The 18,889-nt window shown below is 59.9% G+C and overlaps 1 protein-coding gene and 1 non-coding gene across 2 annotated transcripts; both read left to right on the forward strand.

Annotated features, from left to right (window-relative positions):
• The first annotated feature begins 223 nt into the window (after positions 1 to 223).
• MED24 (mediator complex subunit 24) lies at positions 224 to 17,968 on the forward strand. The gene is made up of 25 exons (XM_085083358.1): positions 224 to 638; positions 2,928 to 3,010; positions 3,526 to 3,564; positions 4,936 to 5,009; positions 6,081 to 6,304; positions 6,786 to 6,897; positions 7,398 to 7,548; positions 7,761 to 7,874; positions 8,573 to 8,620; positions 8,795 to 8,877; positions 9,213 to 9,299; positions 9,594 to 9,705; positions 10,252 to 10,394; positions 11,084 to 11,121; positions 11,752 to 11,834; positions 13,034 to 13,212; positions 13,318 to 13,417; positions 13,741 to 13,916; positions 14,368 to 14,632; positions 14,800 to 14,981; positions 15,226 to 15,319; positions 15,664 to 15,763; positions 17,204 to 17,281; positions 17,398 to 17,546; positions 17,641 to 17,968. The coding sequence occupies exons 1-25, from the start codon at positions 509 to 511 to the stop codon at positions 17,755 to 17,757; spliced, it is 2,961 nt and encodes a 986-aa protein (XP_084939484.1). The 5' UTR covers positions 224 to 508; the 3' UTR covers positions 17,758 to 17,968.
• On the forward strand, positions 11,412 to 11,510 carry LOC146426627 (small nucleolar RNA SNORD124). Its single transcript, XR_014846185.1, has one exon. It is a non-coding gene; the product is annotated as a small nucleolar RNA SNORD124 (small nucleolar RNA).
• Positions 17,969 to 18,889: the final 921 nt, after the last annotated feature.

Consider the following 18,889-nt stretch of genomic DNA (forward strand, 5'->3'; position numbering starts at 1 on the left):
TTTCCACACTCACCCCCATGCTTTCCCAAAACACACCCCGTATTTGCCTACTCTCCCCGTTTGCTCACCCACGCGGTGCTTGCACTCTCACCGCGGTGTTTGCACACTCGCCCCCCTTTCCACCCCACCCTTTGCACACTCGCTCCCGCCCCCGCCCGCCGTCACCCCCAGAACTACCACTCCCATCACCCCCCGCGCCCGCAGCACCCAGCCGCCCAATCAGCGCGCGGCTTGTTGGCAGGTGCCACCATGGCGGTGCCCAGGCGCTGAGGGCGGCGCCGGGCCGCGGTGAGGGGCGGCGGGACCCTGCGGGACCCGCGGGTACCGGACCTCGGGGGGCTCCGGGACAGCTCCCAGCTCCCCCAGCCCCAGAGCGCGGGCGGACCCCCAACCGCCCCACTCCAAAGCCGCCGGGCCGCCTCCCCGCGCTCCCCGGCCCGCTCTGCCCTGCCCGGCGGGGTCAGGGCTCCGTCCTCTCCGCCCTGAGCTCTCCGTCCGCAGGGTGACCATGAAGGTGGTGAACCTGAAGCAGGCCATCCTGCAGGCCTGGAAGGAGCGCTGGAGCGACTATCAATGGGCCATAAACATGAAGCGGTTCTTCCCTCGCGGAGCCACCTGGGACATCCTCAACCTGGCAGGTCCGGAGGGCGGCGTGGGGGTTCCCCCTCTTTTCTGGGCACACAGGGGTGTTTTGGGGGTCCCCACGTTGTTATTGAGGTGTTGTCCTCAGTGTTCCCCTCTTTAGGGTGCAGACAGGGGTGTTTTGGGGTCCCTGTTGCATTTTGGCCCCTCCTACCCCCGTTCCCACACCGCTTTTCATGCTAAAGTGCCCTTTCCCAACCACTTCAGCCCATTCCCGACTGTTCCCCTACCCCTTTCCCACCCCACTGGCTCTGTTATGGTGTCATTCTCTCCGCTTTACCACGTGGGAGGGTTCAGGGGTCAGCACAGCCTGGCTTTTGGGACAAGGGAAGGAGCTTCAGGTTGTGCCAGGAGAGGATTAGGTTGGAAATTAGGGAAAATTTCTTCATGGAGAGGGTGGTTAGGTATTGCAACAGGCTGTGGTGGAGTCAACATGTGGAAATGGCTTTTGGGGACTTGGGTTAGCAGTGGGATGCTCTTGGAGGTCTTTCCAGCCTTAATGATTCCTTGGCTTCCTGATTCTAGCACTGCACAGGAGCCAGGTGCTGCTCCCAAGGCTGCTCCCACCCTGGCTTCCCAGCCCAATTCAAGGGCATTTCACACAAATCCTGCCAAAGGCTGGGACTGGTTTAAAGATTTGCCAGGCTCTCCTGCTAATTATAGAAACCTGGTGCTGGGATTTTCCCTGTGCAGCAAGTCCCTGGATAAATAAACAGAGCTGGGGGTTGTTGCTCCAGGGGGTTTTAAAGGAACCAGCCCCACACAGGGAACAGCTCTCACTCCTCTAAGTGCGGGGATCTTTCCCCTGTGGATGTTTTCCCCCTCCCTCTATCCTCCCAGTGGGTTTTCTGTCAGTGTCTGTTTTTTGTCACACTCTGTCCCCACTGCAGAGCTGCCCCAGCTGGGTTTGTCCTCTCCGAGGTGGGGCTGGAGGGGCCAAGTGGAGCTCTGGCCGTGGGGAGATGGATTTACTCTGGATGGATTTGCTGGGGGTGGTTGGCTAGAGGGCCAGTCCTGCTGCTGCCCAGCTGGTCCCTGGGGCTCCCTGGTGCTTGTTCCCACCCTGGTGGCACCGGCTCCTGCTCTGCTGGCAGCGAGGCCTGCGGGATGCTTGGCGTGGGTTCATCTGTGTATCCCCAAAAACAGAGCCAGAGATTATAATTCCCTGTTATTTCTGCAGGAACAGGTTTCTCCTGGCACACACTTAGCCAGGGCTCAGTGGCTTCGTTGGGGGCAACTCCTCTGCCAGGAGGGGAAGAAGCCATGTCCCCTTTTCCTTTTGGGAGCCACACGGGCAGGATGCTGGCCTCGACTCCAAGCATTGTATGCACACAGGAAGACCCTATTCCCGAGGTCCCAATGGCTGTAGCAGCAGCTCCCTTCCTCACCACAGCCCCCAGAGCTGTCCTTTCCCAAGCCCATGCCTTTCAGCTTGGAAGTACAAAGGATGGAAAGCTGGCACGAGCTGCCAGGATCACGGCAGGGCCCAGCAGATCGCTGCTGACACGTCTGCAGCGGGGAGCAGCATGTGGCTGGCTCGTGGTGACACTTTGGGATGGGCTGGGGAGGGGACTGCTGCCACCAGCCTTCTGTCCTCGTCCCAGACGCTCTTGGCCCAGGATTCAGCCTTGGAGCGAGACCCAGGGAGTCTCCCACTCCCGCGCTCAGGATCCGGCGGCAGCTCCTCCTCCTCGGCTTTGGGGCGACAACTTCCCATCCGGCTGCTGCTCCCCCTTTTACATCTGGGTGCTCTGACCTACTTGCAGCCTGCGCTGCAGCCCGGGGCCTGCTCGGGGAGGTGCTTCCTGCGCTCTGCCATGGTTCAAATGGGCAATTAAAGGCTTGGCTGAGCAGATGGGACGGGCAGAGCCCCTCGGGCCACCGAGGGCCAGACGGGCAGGGCTGCGCCCAGTGGAGGGGACTGGTGGCCCCAAGCTCAGCCCCAGGTGCCTGGGCAAAAGCCACTCGGTGGAGGCTACAGGAGCCTCCTGGCAAGAAGTGGGAGGGAGGGGAATGTGGAGAGCAGCAGCAGCAGTTTCGGGACTGGAGTGCCCAGGGAGAGCTGTGTTAGCAGAAGGCTTTGTGCTCTGCCTGAATTATTCACTGACTTGTGTCCGTCAGGGTTTAGAAAGTTGTGGAATTCAGTGAATTTAGGGGAAAAGTGGTGTGGAGTCACTGTGGTTGGCACAGTTGGATTTTGCCAGCTTCCCTGTGGGATGAGGGCAGAGCAGAGTGTGTTTGTGTGTCCCCACGTGCTGACCTGGGACCCCTGTCTTTTCTTGCAGAGGCTCTCCTGGAGCAGGCCATGATTGGGCCATCCCCAAACCCACTCATCTTGTCCTACCTGAAATATGCCATCAGCTCCCAGGTAAGGACCTGCCAGTGCTGCTAGCAGTCACCTTGCAGCCTCAGCGAGGTGGGCAAAGCAATTGGGGTGCTGGTTGTGGCGGGGCAGGCACCCCAAATCCCCCATCGGAGCCTCTCTGGCACTGGGCAGACATCCTAAATCCTCGTGTGAGCCTGTCCTGGGCTGGGGCAGGCAGTGGAGGGCTCAGCGCGTGCCCTGGGCAGGGATGTTTCCATAAATAGCCTCTGCCATCGCCCGGGGTGGGAATTCTGCCCCCCGAGAGCCTCTGCACTCGCTGCGAGCTCCACGCTTTCATATCCTGGCATTTAATATCGCCTAAAGTTTGTGTGAAACACATCAGCGATCACCTAAAAATGTCTGTTTGGATTTGTGCCGGGTCAGTGCCCCGGCCCCGGCCCTGTCTGCGGTGACAGGCAGCGGGGCCATGCCCTGACCTTGCCGTTCCTCAGCAACGAGCGCGGTGCTGGCACACGGCCCCTGTGACACCGCGCTTGTTTTGGCTTTCTGTTTTGTAGATGGTGTCTTATTCCACAGTGCTGACGGCCATCAGCAAGGTACGGCTCTGGCAGGTGCTCTCAGAGGTTTCGCTCTCTACCCACAACCCCACGAATCCCTTTCCCTCCCCACAGCTCCCACCAAATATAGGTCAAGTGGAAAGCGACGTCCTGGGCTGAGTCAGCAGTGGGCAGCCAGCGCAGATTAGTGCCTGAGCCTTTCCATGTCCCCCTGGGGATGGGCTGCCACGGGTCCCAGTGGGTTTTGGGGATGTGAATGCCTGGTCCCTCTGCCCTGGGGGCCCTGGCAGGCTCCTGCCTTGTGTGTAACCCCATCCCAACCGCCGGAAACCACATCCCGCCGCGGCCGGCGGTGCTGGCAGCGCTGTGGGGATTGGAGCTGGCCGTGGAGGAGCTGCCAGGGCCTGGGCCATGCGGCTCCAGCCACACACCACGCTCAGCTGTGGCTTCCCACGGGTGCTTGGTGTCCCTGTGCTGCTTCCATGGGGACAAGCCCTCCATGGCTGCCTCTGCTTGGTGTTGAGAAGCCCCTCTCAGGCTGTGACAGAGCCCCCACTCTCTTCCTTGTCAGGGTGATCTCAGGCCCCCTACTCAGGGTGACCAAAGGAGGAATGATTTAATGGAGAATGATTTCCCCCACCTCACTGTTTTGGGGATGGGAGGAGAACGCCACTGGCAGTCAGCGTTGAAAATTTTGGGGGACTTCAGGCTGGGCTCAGAATTGTTCCATGAAGCCCTGGTGAGGTGGGGACACCCCCAGTGGGCCCAGCGCCAATCCACAGGAAAAGGGTGCGCTCCTGGAGGAGGGTAGAGCAGAGCCCAGCCCAGCTCTGCTCCGAAAGGCTCGGGCTCGTTGCTGTTACCGGTGCCGCGTCGCTGCCCGTTCGGAGGGGCGGGAGCAGCGCTGACCTTGACAGCCGAGCCTTCCTCCTTCAGCGCAGCATGGGCCCAGCGCGGAGCTGCGGGCAAGCTCCGGCCCGGCGGGGCTCCCCATCTGCTCCGGGAGGAGGCGGGGGGGCCGCGCTTCTGCTGCCCCCCGCCCCCAGCCCCGCGGCCAGCCGGGCTGTTGGCGCTGCCAGCCCCACCGAGCTGGGGATGGGCAGGGGGCTGGCGTCCGGCCACCACCACCGCGCCGGGGCAGCGCAGCCCCGGCCTGAGGCTGCAGAGAAAACCCAGCCCCGGCCCTGCTGCCGCAGCCCCGCTGCCTCTCACCAGCCCGGGAGGGCACGACCTGGCCGACAGACAATCCTGACCTACTTCTCATTCAAGTGGCTTCTGGGCAGCTGCCAGGGGGAGTGTCCTGCGGCCGCAGTGCCTGGCCCGGCCCTGGAGGAAGGGCTTAAGCTTGTTTCGGGAGCTGCTGGAGCCGGGTAGCCCGATCTGAAGTCCCTCTGTGTTCCCTTGCTCTAGTTCGATGACTTCTCCCGGGACTTGTGTGTCCAGTCGCTCTTGGAGATCATGGACATGTTCTGTGACCGCCTCAGGTACTGTGGGATGTTCCAGCGCTGCTGTCTCTGCCCTGGCTGTGCCATGGGCAGAACCAAGAGCCAGTGGAGCCTGGGGGTCCTGTCTGATCCCAGGATACTTGCAGTGGTAGAGGAGGGCAGGTTCCCCCTCCAGCTCTGTGTCCATTCCCAAGTTGCTGCTTCTTGAGTGCCAGCACAGGAGCAGCAGAGGGAATCCAAGCCCCACCAGCTTTGTGGGAAACTGCAGGAAATCCCCCTATTCGGGGATAAACCTCACCATGGTTTAACCTCACCTTTCCTGCCCAGCTCAGGGAGCTGGGGTGGATTTAAGACCCATGGTCTGAGGGTCTCTGTTTCCTTTCCCCCTTCACCTTCCCAGGCCTCGGCGGCATGTCCCCGTCTGGTCCTGCCTTTGCTGCCCCAGGCGCTGCCTTGTTTTTTTCCTTTATGCTCTTCCGCTGGTGTTGCAGGACCCAGGGGAGTCCAGACAATTCAGGCCACAAAAACTTTTTTAGAAAGCTCAGAAATCTTCCTGTTAACCCCTGACAGCCTCTTCTAGGAGGTGGGAGCGTGCGACAGGGACGGTGGGAGGAGGAGTATGAGGAAGGCTCTTCAATGAGATGAAATGAAGCAGCAGCAATGAATATGCATCAGTGGCAGATGTTGACAAGGAGCTGTCGCTGGCCAACTGCAGAGCCGGCCCTTAATCCGCTCCTGCCTGCTCTGATCCTCTGCTTAATTTCATCAAAACTTCTGGCCCCAATGATTTGTGCATCAGGAGGGGAAAGCGTTCACCTCTTGCAGTGCACTGATCGATGCTGAGCCTCTCTTAGCAAGATAATTTGATTAAAAGCTTGGAAAGTTTCCCTGTAGTGAAGTGGGTAGTGAGGAGGCTGCATGGTGGGGGGTGGGGGTGTCTCCTTCCCCCTGCCACAGCAGGAATGCTGCTGGGATGAACAGGTTGGGATCTGCAGCAGAGGAGTGGGCTGGGAGCGCGGGACCTGGGTTTGGGTTCCGCAGCCTACCCTGTGTCTGTGCCTCAGTTTCCCTGCACACAGTGAGCATATTCTTGCTTCTCTCCTGTCCCAGCTGCCATGGCAAGGCTGAGGAGTGCATCAGCCTGTGCCGGGCACTGCTGAGTGCCCTCACCTGGCTCCTGCGCTGCGCCACCTTCTATGCCGAGAAGGTGAAGGAGCCACTGGAGCAGGCAGCGGCAGAGAACCAGCTGAAGATGTGCCTGGAGCGGCTGGAGAAGATGCTCAGCAGCACCAAGAACCGTGCCCTGATCCACATTGCAAAGCTGGAGGAGACATGTATGTCCCTGCCCCGCGCGCTGGCCCTGGGTAGATGTCATTGCCACCTCTCCCTTCCCCCTGCCTGCTCCTGCCGCATTGTCCCTGCGGTTCCAAGCCTATCCATCTTCCAGCCCTGTTGCTGTAACCGTCTTCTCCCTGGCTCCGTGCCACCCTCTGCCCCCTCCTCTCCGTGCTGCCCTTGGAAGAGGAGCAGAATTAATGTGAAGGCTGCGTGAGCTGTTCCTGGGCGCGTGGCAAGCCCTGTGCTCCGACAGCCTGGCACAGCCCCACGCCTTCGTCTGTGCCTGTGTCTGGCCAGGAGGCTGTGCCAGGCCAGGCTTAGGGTGGTACCTGCTGGGGGCACACAGATCCCTGGTTTGGGCTCGCAGCACCAGGAGGGAGCTCCAGCCTCTGCAGTCCCTCTGTGCTGCTCTAGGCCTTGCAGCTGGCCTGTCTGGCTTCCCTGCATGCCTGCTGAATCCTTGCTCTCCCTCCCCAGCCTCCTGGAGCACTGTGGAGCAGTCTCTCATCAAGCTGGGGGAGAACCTGAACAACCTGGGCACCTCCCCGCTGCGGAGCCAGGCTGATGACTGCGTGTCCCTCATCAAGAGGTGGCTGTGTGCTGCTACTCCATAGGCTTGGGGGGAAAAATGGGTCTGAGCCCCACTTTGAGTCCCCCAAACTCCATGCTCTGAGGGCCAAGAGCCTCTTGCCTCCCTCCACACTGGCTCCCTGCTTCCCTTTCCCTTCCCAGCTCAGATCCCTGCTCCAGCAAGGGCTGCCCAGAGGAGAGAGGACAGGGCTAGTGGTAACTTGCTGCGCAGGAGTCTTACCCAGGGGTTGCTCCTCTGGTGACCCTGAGGCCCTTTATCATCCTTCAGGTGCTCTGGCCACACCAGAGCTGCTGTCCCTGCTCTGGATCCCCTGGAATTACTCCCAGGGCCTGGGGGCTTGGCTGTGCCTTGGAGTTCCCAGGCACAGGTGTTCCAGTATGTCCTGCCCTGGGGTGGCAAAGGTCAGGGGCTTGGCCAGGGAATGGGAGTGGGACAGGAGGGGCAGGAATCTGTCCCTGCAGGGCTCCAGTGACCCTGGGCTGTCCTCTCCCACCCAGCATCCCCACCATGCTCTCCGTCCACTCAGAGCAGCTGAACAAGACAGGCTTCCCCACCGTGCACGCCGTGGTGCTGCTGGAGGGCACCATGAACCTCACGGGAGAGACCCAGCCACTGGTGGAGCAGCTGATGATGGTGAAGAGGATGCAGGTACAGAAGTGAGAGTGTGTTCTGCTCAGGCAGCCTGGGGCTGTGAGGCCTGGCCGCAGCTCCGTGCCATGTGCCTCCTTGTGCTGATCCTGGTCCAAGCGAGCAGCGGGAGTCCATCAACACCTCCACAGGGGTTCAGGGTTTGTGTGTGGTGGGGGGATGTGCTTTGCTGCCAGCCAAGCACTGGGGGAGTTTGTGTGTGTGTCCCACAGCGCATCCCCTCCCCGCTCTTCGTGCTGGAGATCTGGAAGGCCTGTTTTGTGGGCCTCATCGAGTGTCCCGAGGGTACGGAGGAGCTCAAGTGGACAGCTTTCACCTTCCTGAAGGTAGGGCACAGCCCCAGTGCCGAGTCCCCACCTGCTGCTGCCCTTTCCCTGCATGCCTGGCTCCTGCTGAGCCCTGAGCTCTGCCAGAGAAATTAGTCCTTTTCTCTTGCAGTGTGCCCTTCGGGGTGCCCATACCCTACAGTGTGCCCCTTGAGGCGCCCCCACCCCACAGTGTGTCCTTTGGGGTGCCTTACACCCCACAGTGTGCCTCCCACCCACAGTGTGCCCCTCAGGATATCCCTTGGGGTGCCCCCACACCCCAAAATATGCCCTTTAGGGTGTTCCACACCCTACAATATGTCTCCCACACCCCACAATATGCTTCTCAGGATGCCCCCATTCTCCACAATGTGCCTATTGGGGTCCATCCCGCCTGAGCCTACCCCAGCCCTCCTACCAACCTGCTAAGCATCAACTTTGCTGTCCACGGGCTTCCTTTCAGCCCAGCCTCACTTTGTTTGGCAGAGTGGGTTTTCCTGGCGTGTTGTGGGGAAAATGTGGTTCCAGGTGATGGTGGAAGGATACCATGGAGGGGAACAGGGGCACAAAGTCTCCCAGGTGCACGCACTGCTCCAGAAATGCTGCTTTCCCCGGGCTGGGAGAGCAGCTGTGTGCAGCTGTGTTGGCATGGGCTGGTGCTGCTGGGGGGTCCCAGCTGTGGAATGGGGTCTGCCCTGATGTCACACTGTGTCTTTCAGATGCCCCAAGTGCTGGTTAAACTCAAGAAGTATCCCCAAGGGGACAAGGTGAGTCTGGAGGGCTGTCTGTGGGGACTGTGTCATGATGGTGCTGTGCCTGGCCTGCATGGGGAAATGGTTGCTGTCCCAAGAACCTTCCCTAATGGAGCAGGTGGGGGCAGGGGGAGGTGGGCTTGTGCCAGCAGCATGGTGAGCTTGAGTGCCTGGCTTTGTGCTCGACAGGATTTCACTGAAGATGTGAACTGTGCCTTTGAGTTCCTGCTGAAGTTGACCCCTCTGCTCGACAAAGCTGACCAGCGCTGCAAGTGAGTGCTCACCATGGCCAGAGCTGCCACATGGCCACATGGCACATCCACCCTGTCCCCAGTGCAGGGTGCTGGGGAAGCTCCTGGCAGGGCTGGGTTAGTTTCTGATCCCATTTCTTGTGCCTGAGGACCTGCTGCTGCTACATGAGTGAGGCAGTGAGTTTGTCACGTATGGGTGACGCTGTGTGACACCCAGAGCTGCTCTGGACACTGCAGCACTCTTGGAGGGGTGGGACAGGGCCAAGAGGGCAGATCAGGAGTCCCCCAGCCCTGTGGCCCTGTCTGGAGTGACAGGAATGCTGTCCCTGCGGCTACAGCTCTCCTCTCTCTTCCAGCTGCAACTGCATGAGTCTGCTCCTGCAGGAGTGCAGCAAGCAGGGGCTGCTCTCTGAGGCCAACATGAACAACCTCATCGACAAACGGTACAGCCATACCAAAGTCTGGGAAACCCCCCAGAAGTGGGGCTGGAGCACCTGGTTTTCGGGGGGAGCATGAGGGAGCAGCTGTGCTGGCACTGTGGGACTGCAACTGGGACACGGCCTGGGGGGACAGGATGCTGCTTTTGGGACAGGTTGGGTACAGGCAGAGTCTGTCCCCTTGGAGTGGTAGCTGGTGGTGGCCTGAGGCAGTGGCTGTCCTTTGGGGGTGCCAGTGGGGGGAGGGAGGGAGGCACCATGATGGATTTGTACCACTGATCGTTCTTTGGGGTCCCCCAGGGCGGCAGACAAGGAAAACTCTCCGTCCCTGAAATCGGCCGAGAATGCCAACATCCAGCCAAACCCAGGGCTCATCCTGAGGGCTGAGCCCACTGTCACCAACATCCTGAAGGTGAGTCCTCTCCTGGACCTGTGCTGGGCTGGCTGGGCTCAGCCCCTTGCCAGCAGCATCAGTTAACCAGGCAGCTGGAGTGGTTGGGAGGTGCTGGATCTCCCTTTGGCATGGGGTGGAGGAGCAGAGGAATCACTCAAGCCTTGCTGCTCCATTGTGGAGTCTAGGAGCTCCCCTCCTCCTTCCTGGGAAGCTGGAGGAGCTGTCAGGAGGAATGTCATCAGTGCCAGCAGCCTGAGCCCAGCCAGCTCTGCCCATCTCGCTCAGCTGCTCCCCGTGTGCATCTCCCTTGTTCCTTGGGGACTCCCCATGTCCCTGTGTCACTCTGGTTGTTTTGCTGCTGCTGAGTGACAGGGGATGTTTTCCTGCTGGTGGCAGAAACTCAGTGGGCTCCATCCCACCTCTCCCAAATCTAGCACGTCCCTGCTCCCCCAGGCATCAGGGACAGCTCTTGCAGCTGATCAGTTCTGTACCCCAAAAGCTGGAGTTTGCTGATGCTCTGTAGCACACATTGCCCATGATTTCTCTTTCCTTTTTTGCTTGTAGACCATGGATGCAGATCACTCCAAGTCCCCTGAGGGCCTGCTGGGGGTCCTGGGTCACATGCTGTCTGGGAAGAGCCTGGACTTGCTGCTGGCAGCAGCAGCAGCCACTGGAAAGCTGAAATCCTTCGCTCGGAAGTTTGTCAAGTGAGTGTCCACCTGGTGGATACAGGGACGCAGTCCCTGGTGATCAGGGGGCTGGGGGGAGCAGGCAGCCCCCTAAACTGCTCCCCAGACACGGCTGAATGTGCCTCTGGCCCAGTGGAGCACTGGCGAGGGCTGGGATCTCAGGGAGGCACCTATCTTTGCCTCTGTGTGAACAGGGCAGAGAATTGGAGCCAGGTTGGTTTGGGGGTGTTCACACAACTGAAGGCCATGGCAGAGCCCTGGATGCAGGGCTGGCTGTCCCTGCTGTCCCCAGACACACATGGCCTGGTTAGTGCACACATGCCAGCCCACATGTGGGGCTGTGTGATGGCTCCCCGAGGCAGTATGACCCATGCCAGCCCCAGGGTGCATGGGAGGTCTGTCTGGGGGTCTGTGCTCCAAAACCCCCCCACACCTGGGCAGAGCTGGCTTTGGGGAGAGCCCATGGGTGTGGAATGAGCAGCATGGCTGGACCTGAGTGGCCGCAGGGAGCGGAGACAGGGAGGAGGTGACTTGTCCCTGCCGTGCTGGAGGGTGTCTGCAGAGCCAGGCCTTGTGTCTCCTGCCCCTCCGTGCTGGGATGGAATTCAGGGGGGAATCTGCAGGCTAGGCAGTCCCCTGCTTGTGTCAGGGTTGGGAGTTGTCTGGTTGGACTGTTCATGCTTTGCTGCCACACTCTGCCCCTCCAGGCTGAATGAATTCACCAAGCAAATCACCGGAGAAATCCGTAAGTGTGTGTGTGTCTGTGCGTGGGTTGATTGGAGCTGTGCCCCCTCTGCTGCCTGTGCTGGGATGCTCTGGGGCCTGGCTGGATTAAACTGGGACTGGCTGTGGCTCTGGAGCAAGCTGAGCTGTGCTGGACCCTGCTGGGGGTGCTGGCAGGGAGGGGCACAGGGGGCACAGGCCATGTGCCAGCAGAGATCTGGGGATCCCCTGCCCTCGTGTGTGTGTCCATCCTGAATGTGGGGTGTTCCCAAGGGCTCCCTGTCCCCAGCTGAGCCCAGGGGGCCCCTCAGCTGCCTCCCTGGAAGGGGTGATGTGTCAGCACAGCCCAGATAAGGACTCTGACTCTGTGTGATGAAACTTTCGGAGTGCTCTGACCTTCCATGGTGAGGGGGGCCCTGCTTGGGCTGGGGCTACCCAGAGGGTGGCCAGAGCTGCTCTGGGGGCTCAAGCAGAGCCTGATGAGGTGGGGGGAGGCATTTGGCACATCCCCTTGTTCACACAGAAGCACTGGGTGGGGGTAAAAAAAGCTGTGCTGGGGAAGCAGGAGCCTGGCTCCTGCACTCGTGGGGTTCTTCCTCCCTCATCCTGCCGAGGCCAGAGAGCCCTAAGGTCTTTATTTCTCCTTCCTCAGCCAAGAGTGGCTCAGTCCGGGCTCTGCTCTTTGACATCTCCTTCCTCATGCTGTGCCATGTAGCCCAGACCTATGGCTCAGAGGTAAGGATCCTCCGAGGGGATGAGAGGATGGGGCTGGATCCTGTGAGGGGCTCTCACCCTGCCAGCTCAGCCCCTGCACTGCTGCAGTATGTCAGCCTCCTCTAGTGGCCAGCCTGCCACTGTCCCTGCTGTCCCTGAAGCCACTTCATAGCCCAGGGCACAGCACCCAGCACCTGTCACCTGGATATCTGTTCCTGGGGCTCTGTAGGTGCCAGATGATGGAGTGGGACTAGCTGTTGCCTCCCTGAAGACTTGGGTTGTGCTCCATTGATAGGCAGTGGGACCAGAGGGAATGCTGCTTCCAATGGCCTCTGAGCTCGCCAGACCCCTCCCAGTTTGTCCCTCCAGTTTGGCACTGGTTGGCTGAGGGGTCACACGGCCAGGCAGTGTCAGCCCTCAGCCATCCAAGGAGGAACTCACAGCCTCGCTCAGGAAACAGTGCTTTGGTTGCATGAAAATTTGCCAGGTTTCGACATCTGTGTGTGTTGGGAGGTGAAACGATACCGAAACACTGGAAAGTGTGGAGAGGGGGAGAGACGGGTCCTTCCCAGCTGGCCTGGGGAGCAGGGAGGGGGGTTCCAGGCAGGGACGGATGTGCCCAGGGCTTTCCAATGAGATCCCATCCCCCATCCTCCCAGTCCGGTGACTTTTCTGCCCAGCTGCTGCTGAGCAGATGTGTAAAACTTTTTTGGACAGAAATAGTGTCCCCTGGGTGACATAGGCTGAGGGGAGGAAGTGACGTGTGGGGTTCCCAGCTCGTGGCCCCCACAGGACCCTCCCAGCTGGGCTGTGTGACCCCCACCCTGGGGACCCTGTGCACAGCTTGATGGCGTTGGGGCACAAGGGACCCTCTTGAGCAGGAGACTGACCCCGTGGCCACATTTGCATTTGGCCTGGCATCTCTCCTCTGAGCTGGGCTGTGTTCTGCTGGGGAGTCCCCTTGTACTGGGGGAAATCTCAGTCCATAGATGAGAAACCAGTGCCTTACTGGGGGCTGACCAGTGCCTTACTGGGGGCTGACCAGTGCCTCTGTCCCCCTCCAGGCCACAGGGCGGCGCTGTTCCCACAGCCGTGAGCACCCCCGGGTGGGGACAGACCCCAGGGTGGGGGACAGACCCCAAGGTGGAGGACAGGCCCCAGGATGGAGGTCCCCAGCAGGGTCCCTGTGGGATGCAGACCCCGTGTTGGTTCCTTTCCAGGTGATCCTGTCAGATTCCAACCCTCCGGGTGAGGTGCCCTTCTTTGAGACCTGGATGCTGACCTGCATGCCCGAGGAGGGGAAGATCCTCAACCCCGACCACCCCTGCTTCCGCCCAGATTCCACCAAGGTGGAGTCCCTGGTTGCTCTCCTCAACAACTCCTCCGAGATGAAGCTGGTGTAAGAGCCCACCCACATGCCCACCCTGCCAGGCCTGGGGGGCAGTCCCCAGCCCAGCTCCCCTGGCCCCATAGCTGTGTCTGAATCCCCATCTCCGCCCAACAGGCAGATGAAGTGGCACGAGGTGTGTCTGAGCATCTCAGCTGCCATTCTGGAGATCCTCAACGCCTGGGAGAATGGAGTTCTCACCTTTGAGTCAATCCAGGTGGGGCTGGTGTGGGGCACAGCAGGGCTGTGCTGTGTCCTGAGAAGGGGCTGAGAGTCCAGAAGTTCTCAGCTCCCCTATTCTTCTGCCCTGATCGCTCTGGCAAACACCTTGGAGCTCATTGTGACTTGAGAGTGGGGAACTGATGTGGCTCCAGCCCCTTGTTCCTGCTTCAGCTTGTGGCAGTGGGACTAACAGGGACAGTGTCACCCATGGAGGAGAGAAGGGCTTGGACCCAGAGTCGGGGAGGGAACCACAGCCCTGGGAGGTGATGGCTGTGCATCCACCTGTCTGTGCTCACCCTCTGCTCCGTCTCCTCCTAGAAAATCACGGACAACATCAAGGGGAAGGTGTGCAGCATGGCGGTGTGTGCTGTGGCCTGGCTGGTGGCCCACGTCCGCATGCTGGGCCTGGATGAGCGGGAGAAATCCCTGCAGATGATCCGGCAGCTCGCCACCCCTCTGTATGGGGAGAACACGCTCCAGTTCTACAATGAGCGGTGAGCTCCAGGGCACAGGCCTGTTCTTGTCCTGCTTCCACTTGCCAGTGCCACATCTCCTGCCCTGCTTCCCGTTTTCCACTTCCTGGTGCTGTGCTATTTCCTGCCCTTCTGCTCTCCAGAGTCATGGCCTCCTGCCCTGATTTCACTTCCTGATCTCATGTCATATCCTGCCTGCTTGCACTTCCCACTTCCATGCTGCCTCCTGCCCTCTTTCCACTTTCCAGTGCTGTTGTGTCCTGCCCTTCTTCTTCTTCCCAGTGCTGTGCCATCTTCCCTGTTTCCACTTCACAGTGCCATGCCATCTTCCCTGTTTCCACTTCCCAGTGCTCTGCCATCTCCTGCCCTGCTTTCATTTCCCAGTGCTGTGCCATCTCCTGCCCTGCTCTCCCTTCCCAGTGCAGTGTCCTTCCCTTCCCAGTGCCTGCCTGACACCATCTTTCTGCCGCAGCGTGGTGATCATGAGCTCCATCCTGGAGCACATGTGTGCAGATGTCCTGCAGCAAACAGCCACACAGATCAAATTCCCTTCCACTGGCATGGACACCATTCCCTACTGGAATCTTCTGCCCCCCAAGAAGCCCATCAAGGAGGTGCTGACCAGTGTGTTCACCAAGGTGCTGGAGAAGGGCTGGGTTGACAGCCGCTCCATCCACATCTTCGACACCCTGTTGCACATGGGGGGTGTCTACTGGTTCTGCAACAACCTGGTCAAGGTACGAGGGGGCAGGAGGGACCCCCAGCACTGGGCAGGGCGCTGAGGCCAGCCCTGACTTGAGCTCCCAGTGTTCCTGGGTGTTGCTGGGGCAGTTCTGGGTGCTAGAGAAGGGCAGGGCAGGCCCACCCCTGCCATGCCTCCTCCTCCCTGCCCTCTGTCCTGCAGGAGCTGCTGAAGGAGACACGGAAGGAGCACACGTTGAGGGCTGTGGAGCTGCTCTATGCCATCTTCTGCCTGGACATGCATCAGCTGACACTGACACTGCTGGGACACATCCTGCCCAACCTCCTGACGGACTCCTCCAAATGGCACACCCTCATGGACCCCCCTGGGAAGGCCCTGGCCAAGTAAGACTCCAGACCCACAGGGACTGACTGTCTCCTCGAGGCCTGTCTGGGGAGATGGGGAAGTGGTCTGTGCTGGGATGAGAGTCCCAGCTGCCAAAATCCCACTCTGCCTTCAGCAGTGCCACCTGTTCCCACTCTGGTCACCATTCCCTGCTGTCCCCCTCTGAAGAGGGACCTGCTTTGTCCCACACCCCATTATCAGGTGGGCTGGCAGCACCTGGCCATGTCTTTGCTCTGTCCCCAGGCTCTCTGTGTGGTGTGCCCTGAGCTCCTACTCCTCCCACAACAAGGGCCAGGCCTCGGCCCGGCAGAAGAAGAGGCACCGGGAGGACATTGAGGTATGTCCAGGTGGGGTGGCGTTTGGCTGGGGGCTCTCTGTCCCCAAAAGCAGCAGTGGCTGGGGAAGGTGAGGGTGGGTGGGTGAGGCCAGACTCCCTGCCCAGCTTCTCTGGACTCTGTGAGGCCTTCCAACCTTACAATCCAGGATTCTCCCTTCTTTTTTCTGGGCAAGGGGCTGTAACAGGTGTGTGCAGCATGTGTCTGGCCCAGGCTGGGATGCTGTGGGTGAACAGAGATCAGATCCTGGGCTGTGGGGCTGTGCAGAGCCCAGGGTGGGTCACCAGCCCTGTGCAGGGGAGCAGCCAGGACCCCCTGAGTGAGGGCTGAACCCCTCTTCCCCCAGGATTACATCAGCCTGTTCCCGCTGGATGACACACAGCCCTCCAAGCTCATGCGGCTTCTGAGCTCCAACGAGGAGGATTCCAACATCCTCTCCAGCCCCAGTAAGTGCAGGAGGGGAGGGGGAATGGCTCCCCTGCCTTGCTGTCCCTTTTGGGTGTGAAATGTATATTTGCACAAAACCTCTTCCCATCCCAAACCAGCTGGGTGAGGATTTAGAGTTCTCAAGTGTTTTTTGAGTTATCCCAGAGCTTTTGTGCTTGGGGAAGGCCAAACTCTTCATTTCTCTGATCAGAACAACTTAAAAGGGTGAGGTTACAACTTCCCCCTGTGCCAGTGCCCCCCAGCCCAGCCCCCCACACCTGAGGGGCTCAGGGGGGCTTTGTGGCTCTCCAGCCACCCCACATGGAGGTGACATTCCTGGTGTCTGGGGCCAAATCCTTACATTCCACTGCTGTTAGCAAGGCTGCAGCAGAGCGGATGAGCCCCCCTGGTCACATCCGTGTCCCTGCAGTGTCATGGGTTGCAACAGCTTGGGCAGGACCTGCCGGGGGGTCCATATCCTGCCCCGTGGATGCTGTCATGGCTCCCACATACATTGCCCACACTCCTGGGCAGTGAGTCAGGACGTTCCCAGGTCATTGTTTCTCCCCTTACCCAAATGATATATTAGTTTTCGACACATCCATTGACCTTCGGTTTCAGTTGGTTTCATTACTGTTGAAATACGGGCTTTTCCCTTATCTTTTTTTACCTCCTGAGGCAGTCCCACCTCTTCCCAGTGACATTCAGGACTTTTCTGGGCTATTTGCTGCAGTGATGAGGAAATGCTGCTTCCTGCAGCTGCCATGTAACTCATGTGATTCCATGAGAAAAGTGTGGGAGGGCTTTCTTTTTTTGGTGAGCATCCTCAGAGCAGCACAAGGTGGATCCTGCAGATTTGGGCAGGAGCTGAGGACCATGGGGTGTTCACAAGTGCCCTCCCAAGGGTATTCCCATGCCGTTGGAGCAGAGCTAACCCAGTTCTTCCCACAGGAGTGCCCAGCAGTGCTTCACAGCTGGGGTTAGCTCAATCCCCCTGGTCTGTCCCAGGATTTGCTGCTAGATTTGGACGTGCCTCAGCTCTGATAGCTGGATTGCGCCCTGACAGTGAGATAGAAGAGCTGCTGTGCAGCTGTTGAACATCTGGCTCACACACAGGATGTGTAACGTGTGTCACTGCCGTTCTTCTCTGCTCCTAATCATGACACCACGTGTCACACCCCAAGAGCAGCATGGGGAGCCCACCCGGGCTCCATGTGGGCTGGCAGAGGGGACAGGGATGGCAGAGACCATCTGTGCTGTGTTTCTGGGGTGCCCCATTAGCACAGACCGTGTCGGGGTATGGGGGCCACAAACCTCTTCTGCTCCACAGAGTTGCTCATGGCAAAGTCCCTCCCAGAGCTGGGTGACCTCGAGTAGCCAGAGCTGGTCTGGGTGGGCAAGTTGGCTCAGCCAAGGGGGGCCATGAGGCTGCTGCTGACCATCTGTGCTCCTGCCCACAGATCGCTCCATGAGCAGCTCACTCTCTGCCTCCCAGCTCCACACTGTCAGCATGAGGGACCCACTGAACCGGGTGCTGGGTAAGGTGGGGATGGGTCTGTGGGGTCACATTCAGCCACTTGGACACCAGTGGGAAGTTTGGGCCACCCCCAGCCTCCTAGAAGTGACCTGACTTGATCTCTCCCTGTCCCCACAGCAAACCTATTCCTGCTCATCTCTTCCATCCTGGGAGCCAAGACAGCTGGCACCCACACCCAGTTTGTCCAGTGGTTCATGGAGGAGTGTGTGGAGTGCCTGGAGCAGGGCAGCCGTGGGAGCATCCTCCAGTTCATGCCCTTCACCATGGTGGGTCCAGCAGCTGTGACACCCCTGTCCCTGCTTAGGGGTGTGCCAGGGTCCTGGTGACACTCACCTGTGCTTCTCCTCTGTCCCTGGGCAGGTTTCAGAGCTGGTGAAGGTGTCCACCATGTCCAGTCCCAAAATTGTGCTGGCCATCACTGACCTCAGCCTGCCCCTGGGCCGCCGTGTCGCTGCCAAGGCCATCGCTGCGCTGTGAGTGGGGCTGCTCTGGCAAGGGGTTATCCCTGAGGATCCCAGGGATTTCCCTGATAACCTGGATGCCTGGGATGGCCTCTGTCACTGCATCTCCTGGGGTGCTGCTCCCTCAGTACATGGAGCCATCCCCTTGCTCTGTCTCATGGCACCTTTAAGACTGAGACCCCCCCCTAATTTTTTTTATTCTATAAATCAATCCTTTTGTAGAACTAGCTTTTGCCTCATCTACATTTGGGGTTCTGGGGCTCCCCAAAACCCCTCGATTCTGGGGATGATGGGGAGCCAGTGGCCAAGCCCTGTGGTGGGCAGCAGGGGAGTCCCCCTCACCCTGTCCCAGGCCCAGAGTGGGCAGTGGGCTGCCTGTGGTGCTCTGACCAGGAGCGGGCACTGCACTGGGTGGGGCAGGGATGCCTCCCTGCTGTGCTGTCAGCCACAAGCGGGGTCTTGTTGGGAATCCTGCCACGTGAGCGTGAGTTTTTATTGAGAATTTCTCCCAGTGAGTGTGAGTTTTTATTGGGAATTCCTCCCCGTGAGTGTGAGTTCTTGTTGGAATTCCTCTGCGTGAGTTCAGTCTGCGGTGAGCACGGCACTGGCAGCGGGTGAGTAACTGCGGCCTCGCCAGCACCACACCGTGCTGGGACAGGCTCCCCCGGGACTGTCCCCACACCCTGTCAGCTGCTCCAGCAGTGAATCCTCCTGGACTTGTCATGAACCTCTGTCCCCGAGGGGGTGGCAGGGCCAGGGTGGCTGCCCCTCTGCCAGTTACACTGGTGTTGACTCACAAGAAAGGGGAAAGCAGGGCCAGCAGGCACCAGCCCTTCCCTCAGGGCACCGTGACTAGGAGCCCACTCCCGTGGCTGGGCTGTGCCTCTGCTCCCTTGGCACCCCCTTCCCAGCCCTGTTTTGGGGGGGCTCCAAAGGGAAATGGGGCACAGGGGGATCCTGGAGTGGTGCCGTAGGGGTTGGGTCAGTGCTGGCCAGGGAGGAGGCAGCGGGACTGTGAGTCAGGGCTGGGCTGACCCTATCTGATCCCGAGATGAGCTCAGCTCCTGGCAGCTCCTGGGCTCTGCCAGAGGGAGAGACCCTGATGCACTTGAGGTAGCTGAGGGTGTTGCTTGTCCTTGGCCTTCACA

Source organism: Lichenostomus cassidix, chromosome 27 (assembly GCF_008360975.1).
Source record: "Lichenostomus cassidix isolate B80296 chromosome 27, HeHo_3.0, whole genome shotgun sequence".
Taxonomy (NCBI): domain Eukaryota; kingdom Metazoa; phylum Chordata; class Aves; order Passeriformes; family Meliphagidae; genus Lichenostomus; species Lichenostomus cassidix.

Coding starts and splice junctions, on each gene's coding strand:
- MED24 (XM_085083358.1), top strand. CDS start 509: ATGAAGGTGGTGAACCTGAAGCAGGCCATCCTGCAGGCCTGGAAGGAG. Junction 639..2,927: donor GGACATCCTCAACCTGGCAG/GTCCGGAGGGCG, acceptor CTTTTCTTGCAG/AGGCTCTCCTGGAGCAGGCC. Junction 7,875..8,572: donor CAGCTTTCACCTTCCTGAAG/GTAGGGCACAGC, acceptor TGTGTCTTTCAG/ATGCCCCAAGTGCTGGTTAA.